Source organism: Hylobates moloch, unplaced genomic scaffold (genome assembly GCF_009828535.3).
Source record: "Hylobates moloch isolate HMO894 unplaced genomic scaffold, HMol_V3 SCAFFOLD_2, whole genome shotgun sequence".
NCBI classification, from domain to species: Eukaryota; Metazoa; Chordata; class Mammalia; order Primates; family Hylobatidae; genus Hylobates; species Hylobates moloch.
Genome location: NW_026652277.1, coordinates 54,741,184 through 54,768,422, shown reverse-complemented (window position 1 = coordinate 54,768,422; position 27,239 = coordinate 54,741,184). Strand labels below are relative to the sequence as shown.

The window sequence follows — 27,239 nt, the reverse complement described above, 5'->3', positions numbered from 1 at the left end:
AATGAGTAAGATGGTTTCTACCCATAAAAAGCTCAGACTGGTGACAAGAACTGATATATTGTGGTGATGGCTGCACAACTCTTTGAGTATACTAAAAACCATTTAATTGTACAATTTAAATTGGTAGATTGTATGCTATGTAAATTACATCTCAAAACTGTTTAAAAGAAACATAGCCTGAGGCGAAATCTTTAAAAAGTTACCTAGGTGATGTAGGGTACAGTACACACGAAGCACAGAAGATGGAATGAACCAAGTTATGGAGGTGAGAAACGTGTGTGTGTGTGTGTGTGTGTGTGTGTGTGTGTGTGTGTGTGTGTTGTGGGGGAGGTAAGCTGGGAAGTGATAAAATCCGTAATCAGATTTGTTTTAGATAAACCACACTGACAGCTGTGACGTAATGGAAAGTACACTCATTGTTTTTTTTTCTTTCCTATCAGAATAATTTGTGCGTGGGTCTTGGAGCTGCCATTTTAAAACTAGAAATGTTTTATAAATGTCAAGTATTCTTATTCAATTGATCCTAATGGCAAGTCTACTCGCTTGCCAGCAGGGGGTAAATGTAGAGATTAATGTAAGATTTTAAAGCTAAGGTTGATCTTGCGCTGAGAGAAAGTTTGACAATTAACAAAGAAAGTTTGTCAGTGAGTTGGACACCTCCCTTGGGTAGCGGCGAAAACGCCTAGAGAATTTTTTAAGTAAGTCTTTCCAAGGCCGGAAAAGTGGCGGAGGAAGCTAGTGGGCTTCAGGGTTCCTGTTTTTCAAGATTTTACGTTGGGTATTAAGTACTCTCACAGCCTGTTAAAATTGTCGCTCTGAGTACACTTGCAGGATCAAAAAAGAAAAAGTGTAAGAAGAAAGGATGAAAAGAATCACGGCATCGCCAACAGGATCGTATTTTCCCGAAGGTGGTTAACCAGCCATACCGGAACGACGAAACACAGGGTGCTGTGCAGCACGGAGGACTAACAGTAACACCGCCACGCCGGCAGCAAAGCTCATTTTGGTCTCCGCCCCGTTCCTCTTGCTCCTTTTAACTCCTTCCCTCTTTGCGGATTCTAGAACGGAACCCTTTTCTAGTTGTTCCCAGTAGAAACGTAGGAACAATTTCGTGAACGCAATCCGGAGTGCCCAACATGGCGGCGGCCGTAAGGTGCATGGGTAGAGGTAAGGCAGGGGGTTGTCTTGCAGGGGAAATGGCTCTGGCACCGAGTCTCTGTTTGCAGCAGAGTGCAAGGCGGATTCTGCTCTGGGTGCTGAAAATGCCTCGTGCTGTTTCTGGTCTCTAGGTTTTTCAAAGGGTCGGTCATTAGTACTTAAAAGTGACCTTATGAAGGGTTTCACTCCATTCTGGAGACGTCCACCCTGAGGGAGGGAGTGGGAGCGGGACGTACATCGAGCGCCCTCCAGGCACCTATGGGGAGGGCAAGGACTGGGTCGTCTCTGATACTGGGGTGTGGGCTGCGGGTAGTGGAGTGTGATAAGACGTGAGTTCTGGTAAGAGAAAGATGATGTATTTGAGTGGCTTAAGTCTGTAAACTAGAGCAATTTTCAAAGTGCTTTTCGGTGCTTTCTGAATTACATCGTTATAGGCGATTCCAGTTCTTAAACTTCCATAGGTGGTCTAATTTGGATCAACGTTTATCATTTGAAGGCTAATTCTGGAGTACCTCTTGGTAGCGCCTCTTCATCTTAATAATTTCAACTTTCTAGCTACGATGACAGCCCTTTCTTGTGCAACAATTTTTTTTTTTTTTTTGAGATGGCAGTCTCGCTCTGTCACCCAGGCTGGGAGTGCTGTGGCACGATCTCAGCTCACTGCAACCTCCGTCTCCCAGGTTCAAGCGATTCTCCTGCCTCGGCCTCCCGAGTAGCTGAGACTACAGGCGTGTGCCACCACGCCTGGCTAATTTTTGTATTTTTAGTAGAGACAGGGTTTCACCATGTTGACCAGGCCAGTCTTGCACTCCTAATCTCAGGTGATCCACCCTCCTCGGCCTCTCAAAGTGCTGGGATTACAGGCCTGAGGCACCGCGCCCGGCCTGTGCAACGCTTTTTGCTTTTATTTTGTGTTTTTGAAGTCCAGTGATATATATTGTTTAATTTAGGTAGGTCTTTAGGTAGAAGCAGTAGCCAGCATTACCCCTATTTTACAGAGGAAGAAATTGATCTTACTAGATATGTGGCCAAGTTCATATAACTAGTAAATGGCAGAGGAAGTACTGAAGCTTGCAATCCTAGGTCAATGATATATGTATATTTAACACTGCATCACAGTTTTTTTTTGTTGTTGTTTTGAATTTCTTTGCCGGAAAACTGTGTCAAGAGAGTTATTGCTCAAAAATTAGGGGTGACGAGATAACAGACCCTGATGCCTACTATGTGAGCAAACCAAAATGTGTATTATTTCTGAAAGGAGGTTGAAGGCATCTTCACGTATGACAGAAATCGTTATGTTACACAAATCCAAAGAAACCAAAAATACCTGAATATTATAATTTTCTTGTCACATTTTCTTCTCTTGGCTTCTAGGATATCTCTCTGTTAATTGTCTTCCTATTTCATGTGTCATTTTTTCTCACATTACTTGGCTGGTTCCTCTTCCTCTCCCCAGTCTCTTTACTTGAAGTGTTCTGGAAGCCAGGGTTCCATCCTTCATTCTCATCACTTCTGTATCTAAATTCACTCCTTGGTTAGCTCATCCAAAGTTTGTGGCTTTGATTATTGTCTATCTTTTTTATTTTTTTAATTGTTTACTTATCAAGAGAAACTGTCTAGCCCACATATTCACATTTCATAGTTCAAGAACACAAGTCAGTGACAAACTTTTAGGTAATTCAACCCAAAGAAATTCTTTATATTGCAAAATCACTTTGTGCTCTGAAATATACCAGCTTTCCTCATCTCCTCAAAATCTTTTATGGAATCATCATTTCTGTAGGAGTTGACATATGCCTTCTTTCTTGGCTCAGCCACAGCAAACATAGCTAAAACCCCCAGGGATACAATGAATGCTTCAACAATATGAAATTGCAAATGTTTTGCCAGAAGGCCCCACATCTGAGGTTCATTAAAGCACTGGAAGCCACAGTAGCTACTGTTCTTGTTAGGTATCAGCCTCAATACCAGCGTTCTTCCTGGCTGTTGGAGAAATGGATGGCCAATTATTGTCTATATCTTTTTTTTTTTTTTTGAGATGGAGTCTTGCTCTGTCACCCAGGCTGGAGTGCAGTGGCACGATCTCGGCTCATGCAACCTCTGCCTCCTGGGTTCAAGCAATTCTTGTGCCTCAGCCTCCCAAGTAGCTGGGATTACAGGCACGTGCCACCATGCCCGGCTAATTTTTCTATTTTTAGTAGAGGTGGGGTTTCACCATGTTGGCCAGGCTGGTCTCGAACTCCTGATCTCAAGTGATCCACTCACCTCTGCCTCCCAAAGTGCTGGGATTACAGGCGTGAGCCATCGTGCCCAGCTGATTATTGTCTATACCTTAATGGTTATCAAATTTATATCTACAGTTCAGATCACTCTTCTGAACTTTAGATTCTTAAACTCATCTGAGTATTCTACATCTCCACTTTGATAGCATATCAGCACTTTGCAGTTGTTTAAAATCAAACTCATTGTTATAGCCTGCAGTCTTTTTCTTCTCATTTGAAGGCAATTCCATCCTTCAGTTGTCCAGGCCAAAACCTCAGAATATCCTTGACTCTTTTTTTTTTTGAGACAGGATCTCACTGTGTTGGCCAGGCTAGAGTGCAGTGGCCCGGTCACGGCTCACTGCAGCCTTGACCTCTGGGGCCCACTGTGACCAGCTAATTTTTTTTTTTTGGTAGAGATGAGATCTCACTATGTTGCCCAGGCTGCTGTCGAGCTCCTGGGCTTAAGTGATCCTTCCACTTCAGTCTCCTGAAGTGCTGGCATTACAGGCTCTGAGCCACTGCACCTGGCTGACTCCTCTCTGTATCTCACACTTTACATTAAATAGTTGGCAAATCCTGTTGGCTTTACGTTTAAAATAAATCCAGACTCTGATTTCTCACTGCCCCACTGCAGCTACCTTGTTCCAACCTGCTACCATCTCTCACTTGGATTTCTCTACAGTCTACTGTCAATGAGTAGTGAAATTCGTCCTTTAAGGACCTCAGTCATGTTACTCCTGTGCTCAGAACTCTGCAAAGCCTTTCCATTTTTCTAAATTCAAAGCCCTTAGAATGGCCTACAGTTGTGCTGTTCATTTTATTAGCCGCTATTGATTGAGCACTTCAAATGTGGTTAATCTGAATTGAATTTGTCAAATATACATTAGATTTTGAGGGCTTAGCATAAAAAAAAAAAAACATGTAAAATACCTCAGTAATTTTTTTTTTTTTTTTCCGAGACGGAGTCTTGCTCTGTTGTCCAGGCTGGAGTGTGGTGGCATGATTGGCTCACTGTAACCTGTGCCTCCTAGGTTCAAGAGATTCTGTAGTCTCAGCCTCCTGAGGAGCTGGGATTACAGGCACATGCCACTGAGTCCAGCTAATTTTTGTATTTTCAGTAGAGACGAGGTTTTGCCCTGTTGACCAGGCTGGTCTTGAACTCCCGACCTCAGGTGATCCACCCGCCTCGGCATCCCAAACTGCTGGGATTACAGGCGTGAGCCACTGCGCCCAGCCCAATTTTTTTTACATTGATAATTTAATAATACTCTGGGGTATTAGTGATAAAATATTAACTTACTGTTTCTTTTTACCTTATATATTGTAGTTATTAGAAAATTTAAAATTGTACATGTGGCTTACATTATTCTTCAATTGAGTAGCACTGGTGTACAAGTCTTCAATATCACCTTGTGCCTATCTTCTCCTACCCCCACCTCACCCAGCTGACCTCTCTGACCTCTTCTCCATCTGTCCTCCCTCACACTCACTCTGCTGTAACCAACTGGCCTTCTAGTTTCTTAAACACATTAAGAACACTCCTGCCTTAGGATCTTCACCCTAGAACACCTTCTCGGTGTTTGCATGGCTAACTTTCCCATATCTTTCAACTCTTTGCTGAAATAGCACCCTCTTTTTTTTTTTTTTGAGACGGAGTTTTGCTCTTGTTGCCCAGGCTGGAGTGCAATGGCACAATCTCGGCTCACTGCAACCTCCGCCTCCTGGGTTCAGACGATTCTCCTGCCTCAGCCTCCTGAATAGCTGGGATTACAGGTGCCTGTCACAACAGCCAGCTAATTTTTGTATTTTTAGTAGAGATGGGGTTTCAACATGTTGGCCAGGCTGGTCTCGAACTCCTGACCTTGGGATCCTCCCACCTCGGTCTCCCAAAGTGCTGGGATTGCAGGCATGAGCCACCATGTCTGGCCTCAAATGTCACCCTTTTAATGAGGCTTGTCTTAACCACTATACTTAAAGTTGCAAACCACTTTCCCCTGATACAATCCCTTTTGTCCTGCAGTGCCTCCATCCCCCAATTATTTTTATTGGTATTGTCTTCCCCCTCTAGACATAAGCCCTATGAGGATAGGGATTTTTATGTTTTATTCACTGATGTACCTAAATGCTTCAGGCAGTGCTAGCACATGTTTCACTGGCATATTTGTTGAATGAATAAATGGATCATCAGAAAAATGGCCCCTTTCACGTACTGTAATGCATAATATTTGAGTCCAATTTTTGCTCTCATTTGTTCAAATTTTCTTCAACAAATGTTTATTTAGAGTCTTCACTTGACAAACACTGTGCTAGGTGCTAGGTATACAATGCTGAACAAGCTATATACATTTCCTGCCCATGATGCTTACCATCTATTGAGGAGCAGGAATTAATTGGATAATTCTTTTTCTTTTTCTTTTTCTTTTTCTTTTCTTTTCCTTTTCCTTTTCTCTTTTCTTTTCTTTTCTTTTCTTTTCTTTTCTTTTCTTTTCTTTTCTAAGAGACGGGGTCTCACTATGTTGCCCAGGCTGGTCTTGAACTCCTGGGCTCAAATTATCCTCCCACCTCAGTCTCCTGAAGTGCTGGCATTATAGGCATGAGTGATCCACCCACCTTGGCTTCCCAAAGTGTTGGGATTACATGCGTGAGCCACTACACCCAGCCTTGGATACTTATTTCTTTCTTCTTTTTCTTTTCTTTTTTTTTTTTTTTTTTGAGATGGAGTCTTGCTCTGTCGCCCAGGCTAGAGTGCAGTGACACGATCTTGGCTCACTGCCAGCTCCACCTTCCAGGTTCACGCCATTCTCCTGCCTCAGCCTCCCGAGTAGCTGGGACTACGGGCGCCCGCCACCACGCCTGGCTAATTTTTTGCATTTTTAGTAGAGACGGGTTTTCACTGTGTTAGCCAGGATGGTCTTGATCTCCTGACCTCGCGATCCGCCCACCTCAGCCTCCCAAAGTGCTGGGATGACAGGCGTGAGCCACCGCGCCTGGCCAGTTATTTCTTTTTTTTTTCCTTTTTGAGATGGAGTCTCACTCTGTTGCCCAGGCTGGAGTGCAGTGGCACGATCTTGGCCCACTGCAACCTCTGCTTCCCAGGTTCAAGTGATTTTCCTGCTTCAGCCTCCTGAGTAGCTGGGACTACAGGCATGTGTCATCATGCCCAGCTAACTTTTGTGTGTATATTTTGTTTTTTTTTCTGAGATGGAGTCTTCCTCTGTTGCCTAGGCTGGAGTGCAGTGGTACAGTCTTGGCTCACTGCAACCTCTGTCTCTGGGGTTCCAGCAGTTCCTGCCTCAGCCTCCCGAGTAGCTGCGATTACAGGAGCATGCCACCACACCCAGCTAATTTTTTTTGTATTTTTAGTAGAGACGGGGTTTCACCATGTTGGCCAGGCTGGTCTTGAACTCCTGATCTTGTGATCCACCCTCCTCAACCTCCCAAAGTGCTGGGATTACAGGCGTGAGCCACCACGCCCGACCTGGATAATTATTTCTTTAGTTAAAATTGTCGTCTAAGTGCTGTGAAGGAAAAGTATAAGATGCTATACAAATGTATATGAGAGCCCTAATCTATTCAGGGGAGACTCTTCTGAAGAAATAATGTTAAGTAGAGTCCTTGAAAGATAACTGTATTACTATGAACTAGTGGAGTGGAAAGCAATAGGAGAAAATGTCATAGATGGAAGATTATGAAAATTCTTAGGTAGTAAAGAACAGGGTGAAGTAACTGAAAGAAGATGAGTGTATTTGAAGCGTGGTGAACATGAGAGAGAGTGGTGCTAGAGGATGCTCACCAGATAGTTTAGTAGTAGCTCATGGAGTACCTTGGTAAAAATTTCCTTTGTTCAAAGAGCCAAGTTTAGCCATCCAAGTATTTCAAGGACATGATGAAATTTTCATTTTAAAATGATCCCTCTTACTAATAGGTGGAAAAGAAATGGAGAGGGCCAAGTGTAGAAGACAGAACAGTTTAGAGGCTGTGGCAGTCATCCAGGTGGTAGGTGATGGTGGCCTGGACTGTGATAGTTGTAGCAGAAAGGCAAGAATAGATGGATACGATTCCCTAGGGAGAGTGAGGACCATAGACTCAGGTGAGAAGGTAATATAGGACTGACCTCAAGGGAACTCTAACCTTTCACTATCAATTAAAAGAGAAGTTGTTTCTATCTCATTGCCACGGGGTGGGAGAGATTTTGAGAATGAGTGCTGGATCACAGACTCAGTAGTTCAGGAAGTTCTGAGGGCTATTTTCTCTGAAGTAGCAAGTGAGGTTATATGCTAAGAATAAGGGGAAGAGAAATGTATTAATAAAGGAGATAAAATAATACAGCTAGACAAATTGACTACAAAAGGATTGAAAATATAGATATCATGATCTAACAGTGCTACTTAAATAGTGGTGTTTAGTTTCTTTTGGTCTGTAGCGTTTGATTTCTGTTCAAAATTGTAATTTCTGGTTGTCGTGACTGATAGTAGTGGTTTTGCTTGCTTGCTTTTTGTTGTTTGTTTGTTTGTTGTTGAGACAGAGTTTTGCTCTTGTTGCCCAGGCTGGAGTGCAGTGGTGCGGCTCACTGCAACCTGTGCCACCCAGATTCAAGCGATTCTTGTGCCTCAGCCTCTCAGGTAGCTGGGATTACAGGCATGCACCAGCACACTCAGCTAATTTTTTTTTGCATTTTTAGTAGAGACGGAGTTTCATCATCTTGGTCAGGCTGGTCTCAAACTCCTGACCTCAGGTGATCCACCCACCTCAGCCTCCCAAAGTGCTGGGATTACAGGTGTGAGCCACTGCGCCCAGCCTCTTTTGTTTTTTTTGAGACAGGGTTCCTGTCACCCAGGCTGGAGTGGAGTAGTGAGATCAGAACTCACTGCAGCCTCAACTTTCCTGGCTCAAGTGATCCTGCCACCTCAAGCAATCCGTCCACCTCAGCTTCCTGAGTAGCTGGGACTACAGCTGTGCACCACCACACCTGACTAATTTTTAAATTTTTTGTAGAGATGGGGTTCCACTCTATTGCGCAGGCTGGGCTCGAGCTCCTGGGCTCAATGGTTCCTCCTGCCTCAGCCTCCAAAGTGCTGGGATTACAGGCATGAGCCACCGTGACTGGCCTTGATTTTTTAAAATAGCAGATTGCAATTGATATGTTCAAGAGACTTTTTTGTTTGTTTCCCCAAGAGAATTATTATTTTGGGACCTTCCAAGGTTGTTAGGTTCTTGTTTAGTACAACTAGAATTGTTTGGAAGTGTTTGCCAAGCTTTGAATGGATAATTGCTTGTTCCTTAATTTACCATATGTGATTTTTCAAGGTAACTGGCTTCTTTAAAAATGTGGAGCATCTTCTAGACTGTTGTATAACAGTATAGCCCACTAAATTTGAGATTCTCGAGGACAGGAACTGGACCTGTTAGTCTGTTTCAGTTTTTCTTTCTAGCCATTGTAGCCCTTTGTGGCTTTGCTGCAAAGAATTCTCAGTGGCAGACAGGTCTCCTACACTGCCTCAGGTGTCACTCCTATATGTTCACAGAATTCACAGTTTTGATGGTTATCTTGCACTTCAGCTTGGAAGATTAGAGATGAAATTGGCATGTAGCTTTAATGACATTTGAGCTGATATAAATAGGATTAGGCTGGGCGTGGTGGCTCATGCCTATAATCCTAGCACTTTGGGAGGCCAAGGCTGGAGGAACCCTTGAGCTCAGGAGTTTGAGACCAGCCTGGTCAATATGGTGGGACCCAGTCTCTACAAAAAGCTCAGAAATTAGCTGGGCTTGTGATACACACCTGTAGTCCTGGCTACCCAGGAGGCTGAGGTGGGAGGATTGCTTGAGCCATGGAGGTCAAGGCTGCAGTGAGCTGTGATCATGCCACTGCACTCCAGCCTGTGTGAAGGAGCAATACCCTGTCTGAAAAAGAAAAAAAAAAAAAAAAAAGAGGAGTAGGCCATGGAAAGATTTGGAGATGGTACATCCTAGACAAATATAGCATTAAATGCAAAAATACTATGTTGGCATAAGTGTGTGGAAACAAGTGATCTTTTCATTGCTGATGGGAAATGTATATAGTACTGTTACTAAATGAGCAGTATTTATCAAAATTACAAATGTTTATATCCTTTGTCAGCAAATTCACCTCTAGAAATTCTATAAATATACTTGTGCACAATGATGTTTGTGTAAGATTATTCACTTTGCACTGTTTATAATAGTAGAACATTACAAATGACCTAATGGTTGGCCACTGATTAAGTAAATTATATAGCCACACAGTGGAGTACTTTGCAGCCTTAAAAGATAACATCTTTTTTTTTTTTTGAGACAGGTTTTCACTGCTTCTCAGGCTGGAGTGCAGTAGGGCAACCACAGCTCAGCTCACTGTAGCCTCAACCTCCTGGGCTTAGGTGATCCTCCCACCTCTGCCTCCCAAGTAGCTGGGACTACAGGTGTGTGCCGCCACCACGCCTGGCTAATTTTTTGTTTTTTGTTTTTTGTTTTTTTTTTTGAGACAGAGTTTCGCTCTTGTTGTCCAGGCTGGAGTGCAATGGTGTAATCTCAGTTTACTGCAATCTCTGCCTCCCGGGTTCAAGCAATTCTCCTGCCTCAGCCTCCTGAGTAGCTGGGATTATAGGCATAAGCCACCATGCCCAGCTAATTTTGTATTTTTAGTAGAGACGGGTTTTCTCCATGTTGGTGAGGCTGGCCTCCAACTCCCAACCTCGGGTGATCCGCCTGTCTTGGCCTCCCAAAGAGCTGTGATTACAGGTGTGAGCCACCACGCCTGGCCCAATGTTTTGTACTTTTTTTTGTAGAGACAGGGTTTTACCATGTTGCCCAGGCTGGCCTCAGATTCCTGGAGTCAAGCGATTTGACTGCCTTGACCTCCCAAAGTGCTGGGATTCCATGCATGAGCCACCACACTTGGCAATAAAATCTTTATAAACTGATATGAAATGATCTCTCAAATGTATGCATGTACACACACCTTTATGAAAGGCACACATAAAATCTCATCTGCATCTCATGTATATATGTGTGTATGTTTGTGAAAATAGGCTCTAATACCTTTAGGTGAAAAAGCAAGATAGAGTAGTGATTAGAGTATGCTACCATTTTATAAAAGAGGAAGGAAATATATTGGTACCTATATGTTTATATATGTATATAGTGTTTCTAAAAAGATGCATAAGGTATTGCTAACATGGGAGAGAAGCTGGGGGCCAAGTGTAGGAAGAAGACTTTACTTTTGTAATCTTTGAATAAAAACATATTTCTAATATTTACACACGCAAAAGAATATAGGTAAGATATAAAGAATAATAATAGCTTGAAATTCTAAATACTCACTATTAAGCTTAAAAAAATAGAACATTAACAATACCTTCGAAGACCTGTGTACCTTTTTCTTATTTCTCGCAGATCCAGTGCCCCACTTTGTTCCTCAGAAGTACTTGGGCAGCTGTGTTAATGTCTTATTTATTGTAAAAATGAATAAATAAATTAAGAAATTTTGGGATACATATACATATTCCCTAATAATAGAACTAACATACTCTGATGAATATGAAATAGATTAAGTTAAAAATAAATGAAAACCCCAGAGCCTTGAGAGGCTGAGGAGGGAGGCCCACTTGAACCCAGGAGTTCAAGGTTATAGTGAGCTATGTTCATGCCACTGTACTCCAGCCTGGGTGACAGAGTGAAAGCCTATCTTTAAAAGAAAAAAAAAAATAGAAGACAGTTCAAATATTAGATGTATTTACCTGCTTTTAGTTTCAAGAACTGTGGTTTCTATGATTACACTTTTTTTTTTTTTTTTTGAGATGGAGTATCACTCTGTCACCCAGGCTAGAGTGCAGTGGTGCTGTATTGGCTCACTGCAACCTCCGCCTCCTGGGTTCAAACGATTCTCCTGCCTCAGCCTCCCGAATAGCTGGGTCTACAGGCGCGTGCCACCATGCCTGGCTAATCTTTTGTATTTTTAGTAGAGACGGGGTTTCACCGTGTTAGCAAGGATGGTCTCGATCTCCTAACCTCGTGATCCACCCGCCTCAGCCTCCTAAAGTGCTGGGATTACAGGCATGAGCCACCGTGCCTGGCTATTATTACACTTTTAAAAGAAGGATTCAAAATCACAAAATATTGAATGTTTTCATTTTGAAAATACTGATTTTTAAAATTAAAAAAATTATGAATATAATGCTTATTTAATGTTAATATTTTACATGTTTTTCCTTTCAAGCCTTGATACATCATCAAAGGCATAGCCTTTCCAAGATGGTTTATCAGACATCACTTTGTTCTTGTTCTGTAAACATTCAAGTGCCCAACAGACATTTTGCTGCTGCTACAAAGTAAGTATTTTTTTTTTTTAGTTATTATTTCATTTATCATTTAAATTTTTTTTAAAAAGCATGTTTAGTTCCATAAAGATTTACCAAGACATATAGTTATAAAAGTTTATTATTTCTGCTTCATTGACCTTATAGTCCTGAAGGAAAGATAAGACATAATAATACTTAACATTTATTGAACAGTGATGTTCAGTAACTAACTTATTCCCAACAGCAACCTTATGAGGAAGCTATGGTTATTATGCACATTTTACAGAGAAGAAAATCGAGGCACTGGTAGGTTATATAACTAGCCCAAGGCCAGAGAGTTACTAAATTTTAGAGCTAGGGTTTGAATCCATGGAGTTCATTCCAGAACCAAAGCTTTTTCCAGTATGCTTTCACTGCCTTTTTAAAACAGAACCCACTGTTGCAATTAATGAATTTTAATTAAGGTGTTCTCTCTGTGTCTATTTCTTTCTGTTCTTTAAATTACATTTTTTCCTTTTAGGCACTTTTTATACATCATGTATTAGAAGATTATCCGTACTATGATTACATAGTAAGATTTCAGATTTGCATAGTATATATATTTGGTATAAATTTATATTATTTTGGCTGGGCGTGGTGGCTCATGTCTATAATCCCAGCACTTTGGTAGGCCAAGGCAGGCAGATCACTTGAGGTCAGGAGTTCGAGACCAGCCTAGCCAACATGGTGAAACCCCGTGTCTACTAAAAATACAAAATTAGCGGGTGCCGTGGCTCACGCCTGTAATCCCGGCACTTTGGGAGGCTGAGGCGGGTGGATCACGAAGTCGGCAGTTCAAGACCAGCCTGGCCAAGATGGTGAAACCCTATCTCTGCTGAACTACAAAAATTGGCCGGGTGTGGGGCCAGGCACCTGTAATCCCAGCTACTCAGAAGGCTGAGGTGGGAGAATCGCTTGAACCTGGGCAGCAGAGGTTGCAGTGAGCCAAGATCGCGCCACTATGCTCCAGCCTGGGCGACAGAGTGAGACTCCATCTCAAAACAAAAAACAAAACAAAATTAGCTGGACATAGTGGTGTGTGCCTGTAATCCCTGCTACTTGGGAGGCTGAGATAGGAGAATCACTTGAACCTGGGAGGCAGAGGTTGCAGTGAGCTGAGATTGAGCCACTGCACTCTAGCCTGGGCAACAGAGGAGACTCTGTCTCAAAAATAAAATAAAATAAGATATATGTAAAGGGATGAAATCTGTTCTCTCAACTTTGTATTTCCAAGAGCAGGATCTGGTTTCTTGCCAAAAAGCTCTAGGATAATAATAGTTAAAATTTATGAATGCTTCCTTTGTGCTAGGCACTATACAAAGCATATAGCATATATTAGTTCATTTAAATTTCACAACACTCTTTGAAGCATGGATACTATTGTAAGTGTTTTACAGATGAAGGAATGGAAGCCCAGAGGTTAAGTAATACGTTCAAAGTTACACAACTAGAATGTGTTGGAGGAAGAGTTTTAGCCTAAATTTTCTGACTTTAGAACTGTCACACTCTTCATGGTTAGTATATAATAATAGAATCATTGGCTCTGGAGGATAGGGTCTGCAAAGCAAATAGAGTTCCAGCTATAAAAGTCTTACTTTATGATGAAATTTGCTAGAATACGGTCCTTAGGTTATGGGATACCCAAAGTGAAAACTAAAGGGTGGAAAGTTTTTGCTGACTGTAAATTTTCACTTAATATATTCTTATTTCTGTAAACTTAATTTAATATCAGGCAGCTGTGCCTCAGTTGCCTCTTACTTAGCATACTTTGTTGAGCATCTGCTGTAGGCCTGGCACTGTGCAAAATGATGATATGAACAAGGCACACATTCCATTCCTCTGTCTTTGAGATTTTCACAGTGAACTGACAGCAACATAAACAGTTGCTTTTTGTTTTAAATGAATTAATTAAAATGAGTTAGTTAACTCTGTGAGTAGATAAAAGATAATTCATGGTAAAAGATAAAAGATACTCATGGTAAGCATAGTATGTAGTGAAAAGTTGGTCTTCTTCCCACCCCATCCTTTAGCCATTTGTAATGGTCTGTGCATATGTAAGTACATGAATATATTATTTGTTTTTTACATAAATGGTAGTGTACTATATACCCTGTTTTGCATATTGCCTGCCCTTTTTTTTTTTTTTTTTTTTTAGACGGATTCTCACACTGTCACCTGGGCTGGAGTGCGGTGGTGCGATCTTGGCTGACTGCAACTTCCACCTCCCGGGTTCAAACGATTCTCCTGCCTCAGCCTCCTAAGTAGGCACCTGCCACCAAGCCCAGCTAATTTTTTGTATTTTTAGTAGAGATGGGGTTTCACTATGTTGGCCAGGCTGGTCTCAAACTCCTGACTTTGTGATCCGCCTGCCTTGGCCTCCCAAAGTGCTGGGATTACAGGTGTGAGTCACCGCACCCGGGCCACCTACATTTAAGTTAACAATATATCTTGGAAATAGTTTCATATGGAGCTGTCTAGTCATTTTAACTGCATTTCATTGTGTGAAATGTAGAAGTGCATAATTTATGTAACTATTCCCCTATTGATGCACATTTTTCTTTTTCTTTTTCTTTTTTTTTTTTTTGAGGCAGAGTCTCGCTGTGTCGCCCAGGCTGGAGTGCAGTGGCGCAATCTCGGCTCACTGCAAGCTCTGCCTCCCGGGTTCACGCCATTCTCCTGCCTCAGCCTCCCGAGTAGCTGGGACTACAGGTGCCTGCCACCGTGCCCGGCTAATTTTTTGTATTTTTAGTAGAGACGGGGTTTCACCGTGTTAGCCAGGATGGTCTCGATCTCCTGACCTCGTGATCCCCCCGTCTCGGCCTCCCAAAGTGCTGGGATTACAGGCGTGAGCCACCGCGCCCGGCCTGATGCACATTTTTCTTTCCATTCTTTTTCTATTACAAGTGATCCTGCAAGTGAATAATCATGCATATAGATCCTGTCAAATATAATGAATATTTTTGTAGCATAAACTCTGAGAAATAGAATTGTTGGGTCAAAAGATGTGTGCATTTATTATTTTGATAGGTAATACCAAATTGCCTTCATAGAAATCTTGCCAGTATTTTTACCAGCAAGTATTATTAGAATGCCAATTTTCCCATGTATAGTATAGTCAATTTTTTTCATCTTTGACAATTTGATAGGTAATAAATAGCATCATTATATTTATATTTCTTTTATTATTAGTGAGGTTGTATACCTCTTCATATGTTTAAGAGCCACTTATATTTTCTTTTCTTTTTTTTTTTTTTTGAGGTGAAGTTTTGCTTTTGTTGCCCAGGCTGGAGTGCAATGGTGCAATCTCGGCTCACCGCAACCTCTGCCTCCCAGGTTCAAGCGATTCTCCTGCCTCAGCCTCCTGAGTAGCTGGGATTACAGGCATGCACCACAATGCCCGGCTGATTTTTTTTTTTTTTTGTATTTTTAGTAGAGATGGGGTTTCACCATGTTGGTCAGGCTGGTCTTGAACTCCTGACCTCAGGTGATCCACCTGCCTCAGCCTCCCAAAGTGCTGGGATTACAGGCGTGAGCCACCGTGCCTGGCCCATTTATATTTTCTTTACTGTGAATTTTCTTTTCGTGTCCTATTCTAATTTTTTGTTGTTATTGATATGTAGAAGCTTCTCTATATATTGTTGTATACAAATATGATATTCATATATTATGAATTAACATGTCTGTGATACAACTTCTGATTAGTATGACTGTTTTAACTGTCATATTAGAGGATTGGATCAAGTGCTATGCGATCACAGATGAAATGTCAGTTCTATCTGGGGAAGAGTAGGGCAAGAAGTATTTGAGCTAGGTCTTGAAAGATAGAATTTTGCAGGGGGCTGGGTGTGGTGGCCCATGCTTGTAATCTCAGCACTTTGGGAGGCCGAGGCGGGTGGACCACTTGAGGTCAGGAGTTTGAGACCAGCTTGGTGAAACCCTATCTCTACTAAAAATACCAAAAAATTAGCTGGGCTTGGTGGCGCACGCCTGTAATCCTGGCTACTCAGGAGACTGAGGCACAAGCATTGCTTGAACCTGGGAGGTGGAGGTTGCAGTGAGCCAAGATCGCGCCACTGCCCTCCAGCCTGGGCAACAGATTGAGACTCTGCCAAAAAAAAAAAAAAAAAAGAATTTTGCAGGGGAATTGGTTGAAAGGTATTTCGGTAGTGCAGAGACATGAAAGTGAATGATACAGATACAAACATAACTAATTTGGTTTGAATATAAGGTGAATATAAGATACAAACATAACTAATTTGGTTTGAATATAACTAATTTGGTTTGAATATACAAACATAACTAATTTGGTTTGAATATAATTTGGTTTGAATATAAGATGAATAGGGAGGTGGCAGAAATGTAACAAGAAAGGAGGCTTCCTTTGAGTGTGAATAGTGCCTGGATTCTTTTTATTGTTAAGTTGCTGGAGTATTGCTTGTACCAGTTTATATCCCCACTTAGTAATTAGTGAGAAGTGCCAGTTTTCCACATGCCTAACAACCTTGGATACCATCAGTCTTCATTTGTGTTTCTTCACTGTATTTCTTTTTTTTTTTTGAGATGGAGTCTTGCTCTGTTGCCCAGGTTGGAATGCAGTGGCATGATCTCGGCTCATTGCAGCCTCCACCTCCCAGGTTCAGGCGATTCTCTTGCCTCAGCCTCCCAAGTAGCTGGGATGACAGGCATGTACCACTACACCTTGCTACTTTTTGTAGTTTTAGCAGAGATGGGGTTTCACCATGTTGGCCAGGCTGGTCTCAAACTCCTGACCTCAAGTGATCTGCCCGCCTCGGCCTCCCAAAGTGCTGGGATTACAGGTGTGAGCCACCGTGCCCAGCCTCTTTACTGTATTTCTGGCTTATGCCTTTTGCCTGTTTTTCTATTGGGCTTCGTCTTTTTCTCTCTGCTCTGTAAACATAGTTGTTTATTAGGGATACTAATTATTTCAAGAATATTTTATCTTTAAATGTTGTTTTCCTTTATACCCTAGAAATGTTTCATTTTGTCTACTCCAAGTTCTATTCCAGTATGGTTTTAAATGTGCTTTTCAAAAACCTAGAGAGCATAGAACAAAAAATATGCCTACTCTTAAAAAACCATGAAAATTTATAAGCAGATGGTTTTTTTCATGGACAATGAGAGTTACTTAGTAGTTTGATAAGAATCATAGTATTCATAATTTTAGTTGTAGTTTTTATTATTTAATGTATTGACTTTATAATATACTAAAAAAATGTTTTTTTCATGGCTAGGTTTTGTTTTTTATCAGGATCTGAATGGAGTAGAGGGGCATGTGCCAGCTTCTCTTTTCTCTGTCCTTTTGGCTCTCCCCTCTGCCCTGTGTTGTGCAAGCATATATCCTCTATTTGCCAGTAGCAGATCCTGATTTTTAAAAAGGCCATTAGGTTGAGTCTGGTTTTGTTTCTCTCTTGACCGTGGGTTTTTTTCTTTTTCTTTTCTCTTCTTTCTTTCTTTATTTTTTTGAGTGGAGTTTCGCTCTTTTTGCCCAGGCTGGAATGCAATGGTGTGATCTTGGCTCACTGCAACCTCCGCCTCCCAGGTTCAAGTGATTCTCCTGCCTCAGCCTCCAGAGTAACAGGGATTACAGGCACGCACCACCATGCCCAGTTAATTTTGTATTTTTAGTAGAGACGGGGTTTCACCCTATTGGCCAGTCTGGTCTCGAACTCCTGACCTCAGGTGATCCACCTGCCTTGGCCTCCCAAAGTGCTGGGATTACAGGCATGAGCCACTGCACCTGGCCTGACAATGTTTTTTTTTCTTGCTTATGTCAGATATCTGAATGCCAGATATGTTGTGTAGGGACTGAAGTAAATAATATTTACGCCTGCAAACAGGCATGCCCCTTCATCTGTCAGAGCATTGAGTCAGTCTCATCAGGAGTTGAGCTAGGTTTTGGTTTTGTTGTTGCCATGGTTACCACCAGCTTCAAATTTCTGTAGTTACCTTGTTCTTAGGGTGGGAGCTGGGTTGCTGGAGGGTTTTTCTCAGCATTCCTGTTCCTTGCTCAGTTTTCTGCATTCCCTGTGCAGCTGTGTCTCAGTGGCGGGGATGGGGTGGGATGGGGTGGGGTGGGGTGGAGTGGGGTGGGTTGGGTCACTCTTTTGCACCCTTCCCTAGCAGTAGACTTCTATTCCTGGTGATGGGTGGTGGAAAGAATTTTTTTTTTTTTTTTTTAATAAATCCAGCCCTAGTCTTAAGTAGGCCCAGTGCAGCTGGACCTTGGGGTTGGGGTTTTCTCAGCATTTCTGTTCCTTCTCTTCATGGCACCACTTATCTGTTGCATGTCTTATGGGGAAGTTTCCTAGCCCTTCCCTAGCTGGATTGGTACAGGATACTGGGCTCAGGACTATTTCTTGCCCTGCTCCCAGTGGGTAGAAGTGTTGTAGGTTTTTATCTTCTTCTTCCCTTCCACCGTTAGACACAGTGCGTGTTTACCTGTGCCTTTTCCTGTGTGCCTGCAACTGGGTGGGGGGTGGGGGGGAGCAGCGCGCTTCTAATCTTCTGCTTTGCTCCAGTCTTTCATGGGAGCACCTGGTGGGAGGTATGTGGAAAATGGCCTGTGAATTGAGTGTGAAGTCCCCGTATGCCTGGGTCTCCCAAGAGGTTTATACTGTCACACTAGCCCTAAAATTGTAGCTGATTGTTTCTTACCTGCTTGCCTTTCTCTCGTGCTCTGGCGCAAGGGAGACTGTGGTGGGAACTGGAGGGTGGGACTGACTGTCCTTGGATTTCAGGTTATTTGTGTTCAGTCTCGCTGTGTCATGGGTTCAAGAAAAGTGATTTTTATCAAGCTCTTTCTCATTGTTAATGGTCTTTCCAGCTTTTACATTTTAAGTGGAAACAGAACTTCTGCATTTAGTTTAAAAGGCAATGAGTAAACCAGCATCAGAGATGTTAGTGAATTTGTTTATGTGATTACACTAAGAAATAAGAATTCCAAATATTTCCATTCCATTAATATGCCCTAGGCATTTTCTCTTTAGTTCTGATTAGTTCGTTTTAGTTTGACAGAGTTTGTACGAATTTCCCCCCACTAATGTCCCAATGTAAAGGATTCTTCAGCCTTGGAAAGACTTGGATTGGTCTCTTGGGGGTCACAGATTTTCAAAGGCCTTGAAGTGAACTTTATTATATCTCTGATTTTTAAAAATCATATTTTAGGCCAGGTGCAGTGGCTCATGCCAGTAATCCTAGCTCTTTGGGAGGCCGAGGCGGGCAGATCACAAGGTCTGGAGTTCGAGACCATCCTGGCCAACATGATGAAACCCTGTCTATACTAAAAATAGAAAAAATGAGCCGGGCATGGTGGCAGGCACCTGTAGTCCCAGCTACTCGGGAGGCTGAGGCAGGAGAATCGCTTGAACCCGGGAGGCGGACGTTGTGGTGAGCCCAGATTGCACTACTGCACTCCAGCCTGGCAACAGAGCGAGACTCCGTCTTAAAAAAAAAAATCATATTTTATTGGGTATGACCATGGAACTCATGTTTTTGGAGTTAGGAGACAGCTGAGGCAGGGAAAAAGTTATTGCTTGTGTACAGTCTCTTATTATTCGTTTAATCTGTGTGGTTTAGTTACCCAGGTAACTGCAGCTAAGTTCTGTTCTCTTTGATTCAGACTGCCAGTTGTTTGTCCTCTACCTTCCCAAAAACCTTTCTAGTATGATTTATTGTATTCTCTGAGAATCACAGTATTTAAGGGTTCCTGATAGAGCTTTATATAATTGCATGAACAACAAAGTTCTTCTGGATGTGATTCTTATGAATAAAGATAGCTATCTTTTGGAAGGCCATGGGAAACAGGTGGCAGGTCTGTTAGATTAATTATTATGGAAGGAATTTGTTAAATTGCAGTTCTTTTTTTAAGAATGCCTTTTCCTGAGAGTCCTATTTGATCAATGTTATAATGTTATACTTTTTTGTGTTTATAAATATTTTCACTCAACCACTTTAAATATTTTGTGAAACAAGGTCCAAAGTATAAATAAATTGCAATATACCCAACTCAGACTATGTATCAGACTTTCATTGAGTTTTGCAAATACTTATTAATTTAAAAAGTCATATTTCAGCCTTGGGGAATATCAGATTAATTGTAAATTAAATGCATAGGTTCAACTATGATTGAAAATTTAGTGGCGAATTCTGCATTTATGTAAAGTAAGCCTGGAGGCTACAGCTAGAACATTTTGTTTATTTTAAATAGGAGAATTTATTCCTAAAACAGGCTCTCCAAAATCCTTCTGTTGGCTTCTCTGCTGCTTTGCTAAATATAAAGTAAAAATATGGTTGCTCCAGTTTGGAAGGTTTCAGGATTTTGTGGAGTACTTCCATGGTAGCTGTTGAGATATGTTGTATCCATCCACTTGGACACTTGCTTAGACTTGTCATCAGTCCAGAAGGACACCTGTGTGCCATTAAAAATGAGCATTGTCATTATCTAATATTCTGTTAAATTGCTCATTAGCTGGGAGGGTATTATTATTAGAGGTGGTAGTAAGGATTTACTGAGTACTAAAAGTGAGAATGGAATTATACGTTGAATTTGTTTTTGAGGTGTTTTTAAAAAAATTGTTTTATTGTCATCCATTTCTTTCACATCAATTTTATAGGACTTCATATTCATTTTCTTCCATAACAAATTGCCATCTCTGCCATAATAAATTACCACAAACTTTGAGGCTTAAAACTACACAAGTTTTTCATTTCACAGTTCAGTAGGTGAGTAGTCTGACATGGATCTCACTGGGCTAAAATCAAGGTGTTGGCAGTTTTTTTTCTGGAGGCTCTATGGGATAATCCATTTCCTTGCAATCCCCAGCTTCAAGAGGCCACCCACATTCTTTAGTTCATGGCCCTCATCCTTCATCTTCAAAGCAATGGTTGGTTGCTTGAATTTCTCCAGTGTCATTTTCCCATATCTGTGTGTTGCAGTTGGGAAAGGGAAAAGACTCTCACTTTTAAGGACGCATGTGATTAGATTGGGCCCACATAGATAATCTAGGATAACTCTCCATCTCAAGATCTTTAACCTTATCTCGTCTGCAAGGTGGTTTTTTTTTTTTTTGCCATGTAAGGTAATATATTCACAAGATTTGGGAATTAGGATATGGGTCTCTTTGAGGCATTATTCTGACTACCACAGAACCTGAACATCTTTCTAGAATACTATTACACTAATTTAAAACTTTTATGGTTAGAAGAGTATAGGCATGATTTGAATTAATGCTGAGAAAATTACATCACCTCTAGTTCTTTTTATCTTCAAATTCTTATCTGCCATTACCTGTTAAATATATTTTCTTAGATATTTTGTAAGCACCTTGTTAGCTTTTGCTATGTAACAAACCACTCTACAGTTATTTATCATTGCCCACATATCTATGGGTCAGCTGACATAGGCTGGGTTTGATGGATATCTCTGATGACCTTGGCTGGACTTACAGTGCATCTGTAAGTTTGCAGGTCAGCTGAGAATTGTCTAATGTAGCCTGGGGCTCTGTGGAGGCAGCTCTGTTCCACATGTTTCTCATCCTCCTACCTTTGAGCTAGCCTAGGCATGTTCTTCTAATGAAAATGGCAGAAATGCAAACATGAAAGTAGAAACATGTGAAACTTCTTTTGGCCTAAGCATAGAGCAGGGAGACTGTCACCTTTGCTTTATTCTGTCAGCCAAAAGTAGTCACATGGACAAATAAAAGGGCTGAGAAATATACTCCTCCTCTTTAGTGAGAGGAAGAGCAAAGTCATTTAGCGAAGGGCTTGAATGGAAAGGAGGTAAAGAATTGGGACCAATGATACAATTGACCCGTACTCAAACTTTGTATCCCCCAAACTTGAACTAATCTCTGTGACTGCCTCCCTCACCAGAAACCTGTTTTGCTTTCTTTATTTCTGATCTTAGTTAATGATTCTATTCTATGCCTAGTCACCCAAGCCAGATACCTAGGAAGTATTTTGGAGTCTTTGTTTTCTCCTTTTCCCATCTTCAATATTTACTTTTTTTTTTTTTTTTTTTTTTGAGACAGGGTCTCACTCTGTCACCTACCTGGAGTGCACTGACATAAACAGCTCACTGCAGCCTCAGACTCCTGAGCTCAAGTGATCCTTCCAAATCGGCCTCCTAAATAGCTGGGACCACAGGTGTGTACCACCATGCCCAGTTAATTTTTTTGGTTTGGTAGAGGCAGGGTCTTGCTATATTGCCCAGGCTGGTCTTGAACTCCTGGCCTCAAACAGTCCTGCCTTGGCCTCCCAAAGTGCTGGAATTGCAGGCATGAGCCCTTGTGCTTGGCCCAGTATTTAGCTTGGCAAGTATTCTCTAATCTGCCATCTTTTCCAGTGTTATTACTGTTGCTACTCTGGTTCAGGTTCTCATATGTCTGAGAAGAAAGGGAGGGAACAGACTTTTAATTATTTTCAATCCTACTTCCTTCAGGTCTATCTCTTATATTGCAGCCAGAATACCTTGCCTAAAATACAGATGTCACTCCTATTTACTGACTTCTTATTGCCTCTAGAGGATACCCCCTGTGCTCTTTCTTTTCTAACCTCATCTTCCACTCTTGCCTGCCTTCTTTTTTACCGTTTTAGTTCAGAAGTCAGCAAACTTTGGCGAGCGAGCCAATCTTGTTTACCGACTATATTTGCACTACAGTGGCAGCGTTGAGTCATTGCAGCAGAGAACATATGGCTCACAAAGCTAAAACATTTACTCTCTGGTCCTTTACAGAAAAAGTTTGCCAACTCTGCTCTAGTCATGTAGAACTTATAATAGCTTCCTTCTTATACGATTTTATTTTATGCCTCAGTAGTTTTTATTACGTTGTTTCTTTACCTGGCTAACTATTATTTTTTAAATAATGGCTTTATTAAGGTATCATATAATTACATATCATACAATTCACCCATTTGAAGTGTACAGTTCATTGGTTGTTAGTATACTCACAGTTGTGCAGCCATCACTGTAATCAGTTTTAGAGCATTTTCGTTGCTCTCCCAGAAAACCCCATGCCCATGAGCATCCACTTCTTGTTCCCCTAACCTCCTCTTCTAGCACTAGACAACCACCAGATCTACTTTTCAGTCTCTTAGGTTTGCTCATTCTTGATATTTGGTATAAATGGAATAACATGTGGGCTTTTGTGACTGGCTTCTTTTACTTAGCTTAATGTTTTTAGGGTTCATGCATGTTGTAGCATTGATCAATATTTCATTCTTTTATTAATTGTTGATTAATATTCCATTATATGGACATACCACATTTTACGTATCCACTCATCAGTTGATAGACATTTGGGTTGTTTCTACTTTTTGGCTGTTATGAATAATGCTGCTAAGAACATTTGTGTACTAGATTTTGTGTCATATGTTTTCACTTCTTTGGGGTGCTAACACTTCCTTATCCATTAAGAACTAACTTTGAGGTCATTTCCGCTATAACTTTTCCCTAGCCTCCTAGGCTGGATTGAGTGTCTTTTCTGTCAGGCTGTAATGATGCTCTTATATTACTACATTATATTGAAATGACCTGTTAGTATGTCTCTCTGCTCTACTCTTCTCTGAGTTTCTGGAGAGCAGCATCAGTGCTGTAATTCAACTTATTCATGACTTCAGACATTAGAAAAGTTCATTTCATGTTTGTTGAATTAGAAAAACTGTAAAGCAGTCTATGCTTTTGAATTAAAATATAATTCATCCTGTTTTTTTCTCTTATGTACATTGGCTTTTTTAAAAAAAATCTCTTAGAATATATATTGATATAACTCAACTTTATTTTCTTTTAAGGTCTGCAAAGAAAACAAAAAAAGGTGCTAAAGAAAAAACACCAGATGAGAAAAAAGATGAAATAGAAAAAATAAAAGCATATCCCTATATGGAAGGCGAACCTGAGGATGATGTCTATTTAAAACGCTTATACCCGAGACAGATATATGAGGTGGAGAAAGCTGTTCACTTACTTAAGAAATTTCAAATTCTCGACTTTACTAGTCCAAAGCAAAGTGTTTATCTTGATTTGACATTGGATATGGCACTGGGAAAGAAGGTATGTAGAGTCCATTAAAATAAGTTTACCTGTGAACAGTGGCTGTATGAATTGGTGTTTCTTTATTTTATTTTATTGTTATTATTATTTTTGAGACAGGATCTTCTTGCTGTGTTGCCCAGGCTGGAGTGCGGTGGTATGATCTCAGCTCACTGCAGACTCCACCTCCCGGGCTCAGGTGATCCTGCCACCTCAGCTTCCTGAGTAGCTGGGACTACAGGTGTGTTCTACCACGCCCAGCTAATTTTTGTACTTTTAGTACAGATGAGGTTTCCCCATTTTGCCCAGGGTGGTTTTGAACTCCTGGGCTCAAGCACTCTGCGCTCCTTGGCCTCCCAAAGTGCTAGGATTACATGCCTGAGCCACTGTGCCTGGCCTCTTAATTATAAAAATTATTGCCTCTCATAACTTTTAGAAAACTTCGTGCTCTTTCTGTACTTTAGCATGAAAAATATGTTTGTTCATTTAAAAATTTTCGAAATATAAAATTTGTTGAAAACACTCTAGAGAGTTAACATAGATTTCCTATTTCCCCTAAGAGAGTTACTAGTATAAATTTCAACAAAAGTAGTGTTAAAATTAATTGAGGTATCACTGTAACTTTGAAAAGTGACTTAAACTGCCTCGGTGGCATGTTTCTTCTCTGTAAATGAGGGCTCTGGATTAGCTCAATGTCCTTCAGATGTGTTCCTTGGGGTCCTGGTTTGAGACTAAGGTTTCACAGGTGGGATTCCAAGCTCCTCACTCTTGCTTCAACCAAACCTTCTGTGCTTTATTTGTTTATATATTGGAATTCAACAGAATACTATTGATTATAAAACTCTAAATTAGAAGCAGGAAAGACACTAGCTTAGTATTAAGGTCTATTATATAGCCCTAAATCCCTAAATTTTACAAGCTTCTTGCTTAAGAGTTCTAATTTTTTTAGAAATGATTTTAATTTTTATTCTAAAGATGTCTCTTTTTTAAACAAACTAGAACGTGTAAGTTTTTTAATATAATTTAACAAGCTCAACAACAGCAATACTAGAGCACCTAGGAGGAGGCAGTACAACGCAGTGCTTAAGACACCAGGCTCTGGAGTCCGCCTACAGTACAGACCGGAAACCTGCTTCATTGCTTTTTGAGTTTGGGCTTCTTTACTTCATGACTTTGGGTTTAATGCTTAACCTCTTCAAATCTCAGTTTTTTCATCTCTTTCTAAAAGGGAATAAAGGGTTGTCGAGGATTAAACGAGATAATGCCTGTAAAGGACTTAGTATGTGCTTAATAATAATAGTCAACATTTACTGAAAAACTTTCTGTATACCAGATACAATGCTAAATGCTTTGCATGCGTTTTCTCATTTAATTCTATAATAATCTCAGAAGAGGAAGCTGAGGCATAGAAAGTGAAATAACTTGCTGAAGGTCATAGAATGGGGGCAGAGGTAAGATTTGAAGCCAGGTCTGTCTCATTTCTTCGTTCTCATTTATTAGAAACAGTTTATAATAGCCATGTTACAATTTTTTTATTTTGTATCAGAGTGTTACTGTTCTTTCGTTTTGAAAATTTTGTACTGTTCAAGATGATCACTTTCTCAGTCAACCATTAGTGTAGTTCATAATGATGTTTTGTAACACCACAGGCTTCATTTCATACATGGAAGCTGCTTGTAAACTAGTGACATTGGTAAGATATATTGCCTTCCTAAGGCTTTTTTTTTTTTTTTTTTTTGTTCTTCATAGAGTGCTTATACAACAAGCCAGTATTCCGCAGGGGATGCTATTATCGTGACTGCTTACCATTGAGAAATTTGCTGAAACCAGTTGTGACATGTTAATGGCAAAGGAATGCCAGTCCATAAAACTAAGCTGTATGGCTGATATAAAGTATACTTAAGAATTTGTCCCTCCAGGCCGGGCGGAGTGGCTCACGCCTGTAATCCCAGCACTTTGGAAGGCAGAGGCGGGTGGATCATGAGGTCAGGAGATCGAGATCATCTTGCCTAACACAGTGAAACCCCGTCTCTACTAAAAATACAAAAAGAAATTTAGCTGGGCGTGGTGGCGGGCACCTGTAGTCCCAGCTACTTGGGAGGCTGAGGCAGGAGAATGGCGTGAACTCGGGAGGCAGAGCTTGCAGTGAGCCGAGATCGCACCACTGCACTGCAGCCTGGGCGACAGAGCAAGACCCTGTCTCAAAAAAAAAAAAAAAGAATTTGTCCCTCCTTGTCTGTAAAGAAATCCTGAGGAGGATGTTTCTACTCAAAATAAGGTTTTTCTAAAAATATTGATCTTTCAATCAGTTTTATTAGGGAAACAACCACCTTTTCTTCCAAATCTTAAGGCTGCAACAAAACTTTGGAGGGCCTAGAACTTGTTTCTCTGTAAAAGTCTCCCTGAGAGATCTAGGCCTCAGGCCTCAATAGTTCCAGGTCAAAATGACTGGACAGATTAGTTTAGTGGTCTTGTAAAATCTCCACCTGTATTAGCGTGCCTCAAATGCATGCCATTGTTTATTTAGGATTTTCCAATTGACTTTCTAAATAAATCTGAAAGTGGTGATGGTCTAGGTTGTTTCCAAAATAGAGTCACTCAGAAGATCCCTTTAGGCTCGACATTTTGTCTTGGGTTTAGGGTTTGCAATTCCTGATAGTTCAGAGCCAATGATGGCAATTGAGGGTGACCTACTGGGCAGATCAGCTGGATATTGTCTATTGTTCAGCATGTACAGCTGTATTCATGTCTCCCTGATGGTGTCAGAAGATTACATGGTTTTAAAACAAATTTAATTGAAGGTAGCAAACATTTATTATACATCAGATGGAAAGCACTGTACTAGTGCTGGGGAAGATGTTGATATGCAAACACATTTCATAATATTTGAGAGACTGTGATGAATGATGTAGAGATAGAAGCCAAGTGGCATGGGATTATGAAGCTGGAAAAAGAGATTTTAGTTTTTTATTCTCAAAAAAAATCTTGAAAAAGTTTCTTGAAAAAAAAATATAATCTGTTGTGCTTTAAATTGTAATCGATGAATAGTAACTCATGAATAGTAATCAGTGAATAGTTCTGAATTAATGGAATAACAGAGTAGAATCAGAACACTGAAAACAAAACATGTCCATTCTTGTTTTATGTAGAGTGTGTGAGATAGAAAAGATTAACTTTACGTAATTATTTTTCCTTGTTGTGTGTTTAGAAAAACGTGGAGCCATTTACCAGTGTTCTTAGTTTGCCATACCCATTTGCTTCTGAAATCAATAAAGTTGCTGTATTTACAGAGGTGAGTAACTTCCATCAACTATTTATGTCATTTAATTTTTTTTTTTGAGACGGAGTCTCACTCTGTCACCAGGCTGGAGTGCAGTGGCGCAACCTTGGCTCACTGCAACCTCCGCCTCCCAG

The 27,239-nt window shown here is 40.8% G+C and overlaps 1 protein-coding gene across 1 annotated transcript in view; it reads left to right on the top strand.

The window, feature by feature from the left end:
- Positions 1–583: 583 nt before the first annotated feature.
- Positions 584–27,239, top strand: part of MRPL1 (mitochondrial ribosomal protein L1) — a 92,190-nt gene continuing 65,534 nt past the window's right edge. The window contains exons 1-4 of the mRNA XM_032149333.2: positions 584–1,167; positions 11,659–11,770; positions 23,588–23,846; positions 27,034–27,117. Of these exons, the coding sequence (XP_032005224.1) occupies positions 1,137–1,167; positions 11,659–11,770; positions 23,588–23,846; positions 27,034–27,117 (486 nt within the window). The 5' untranslated portion in view covers positions 584–1,136. The remainder of the gene's footprint in view (positions 1,168–11,658; positions 11,771–23,587; positions 23,847–27,033; positions 27,118–27,239) is intronic.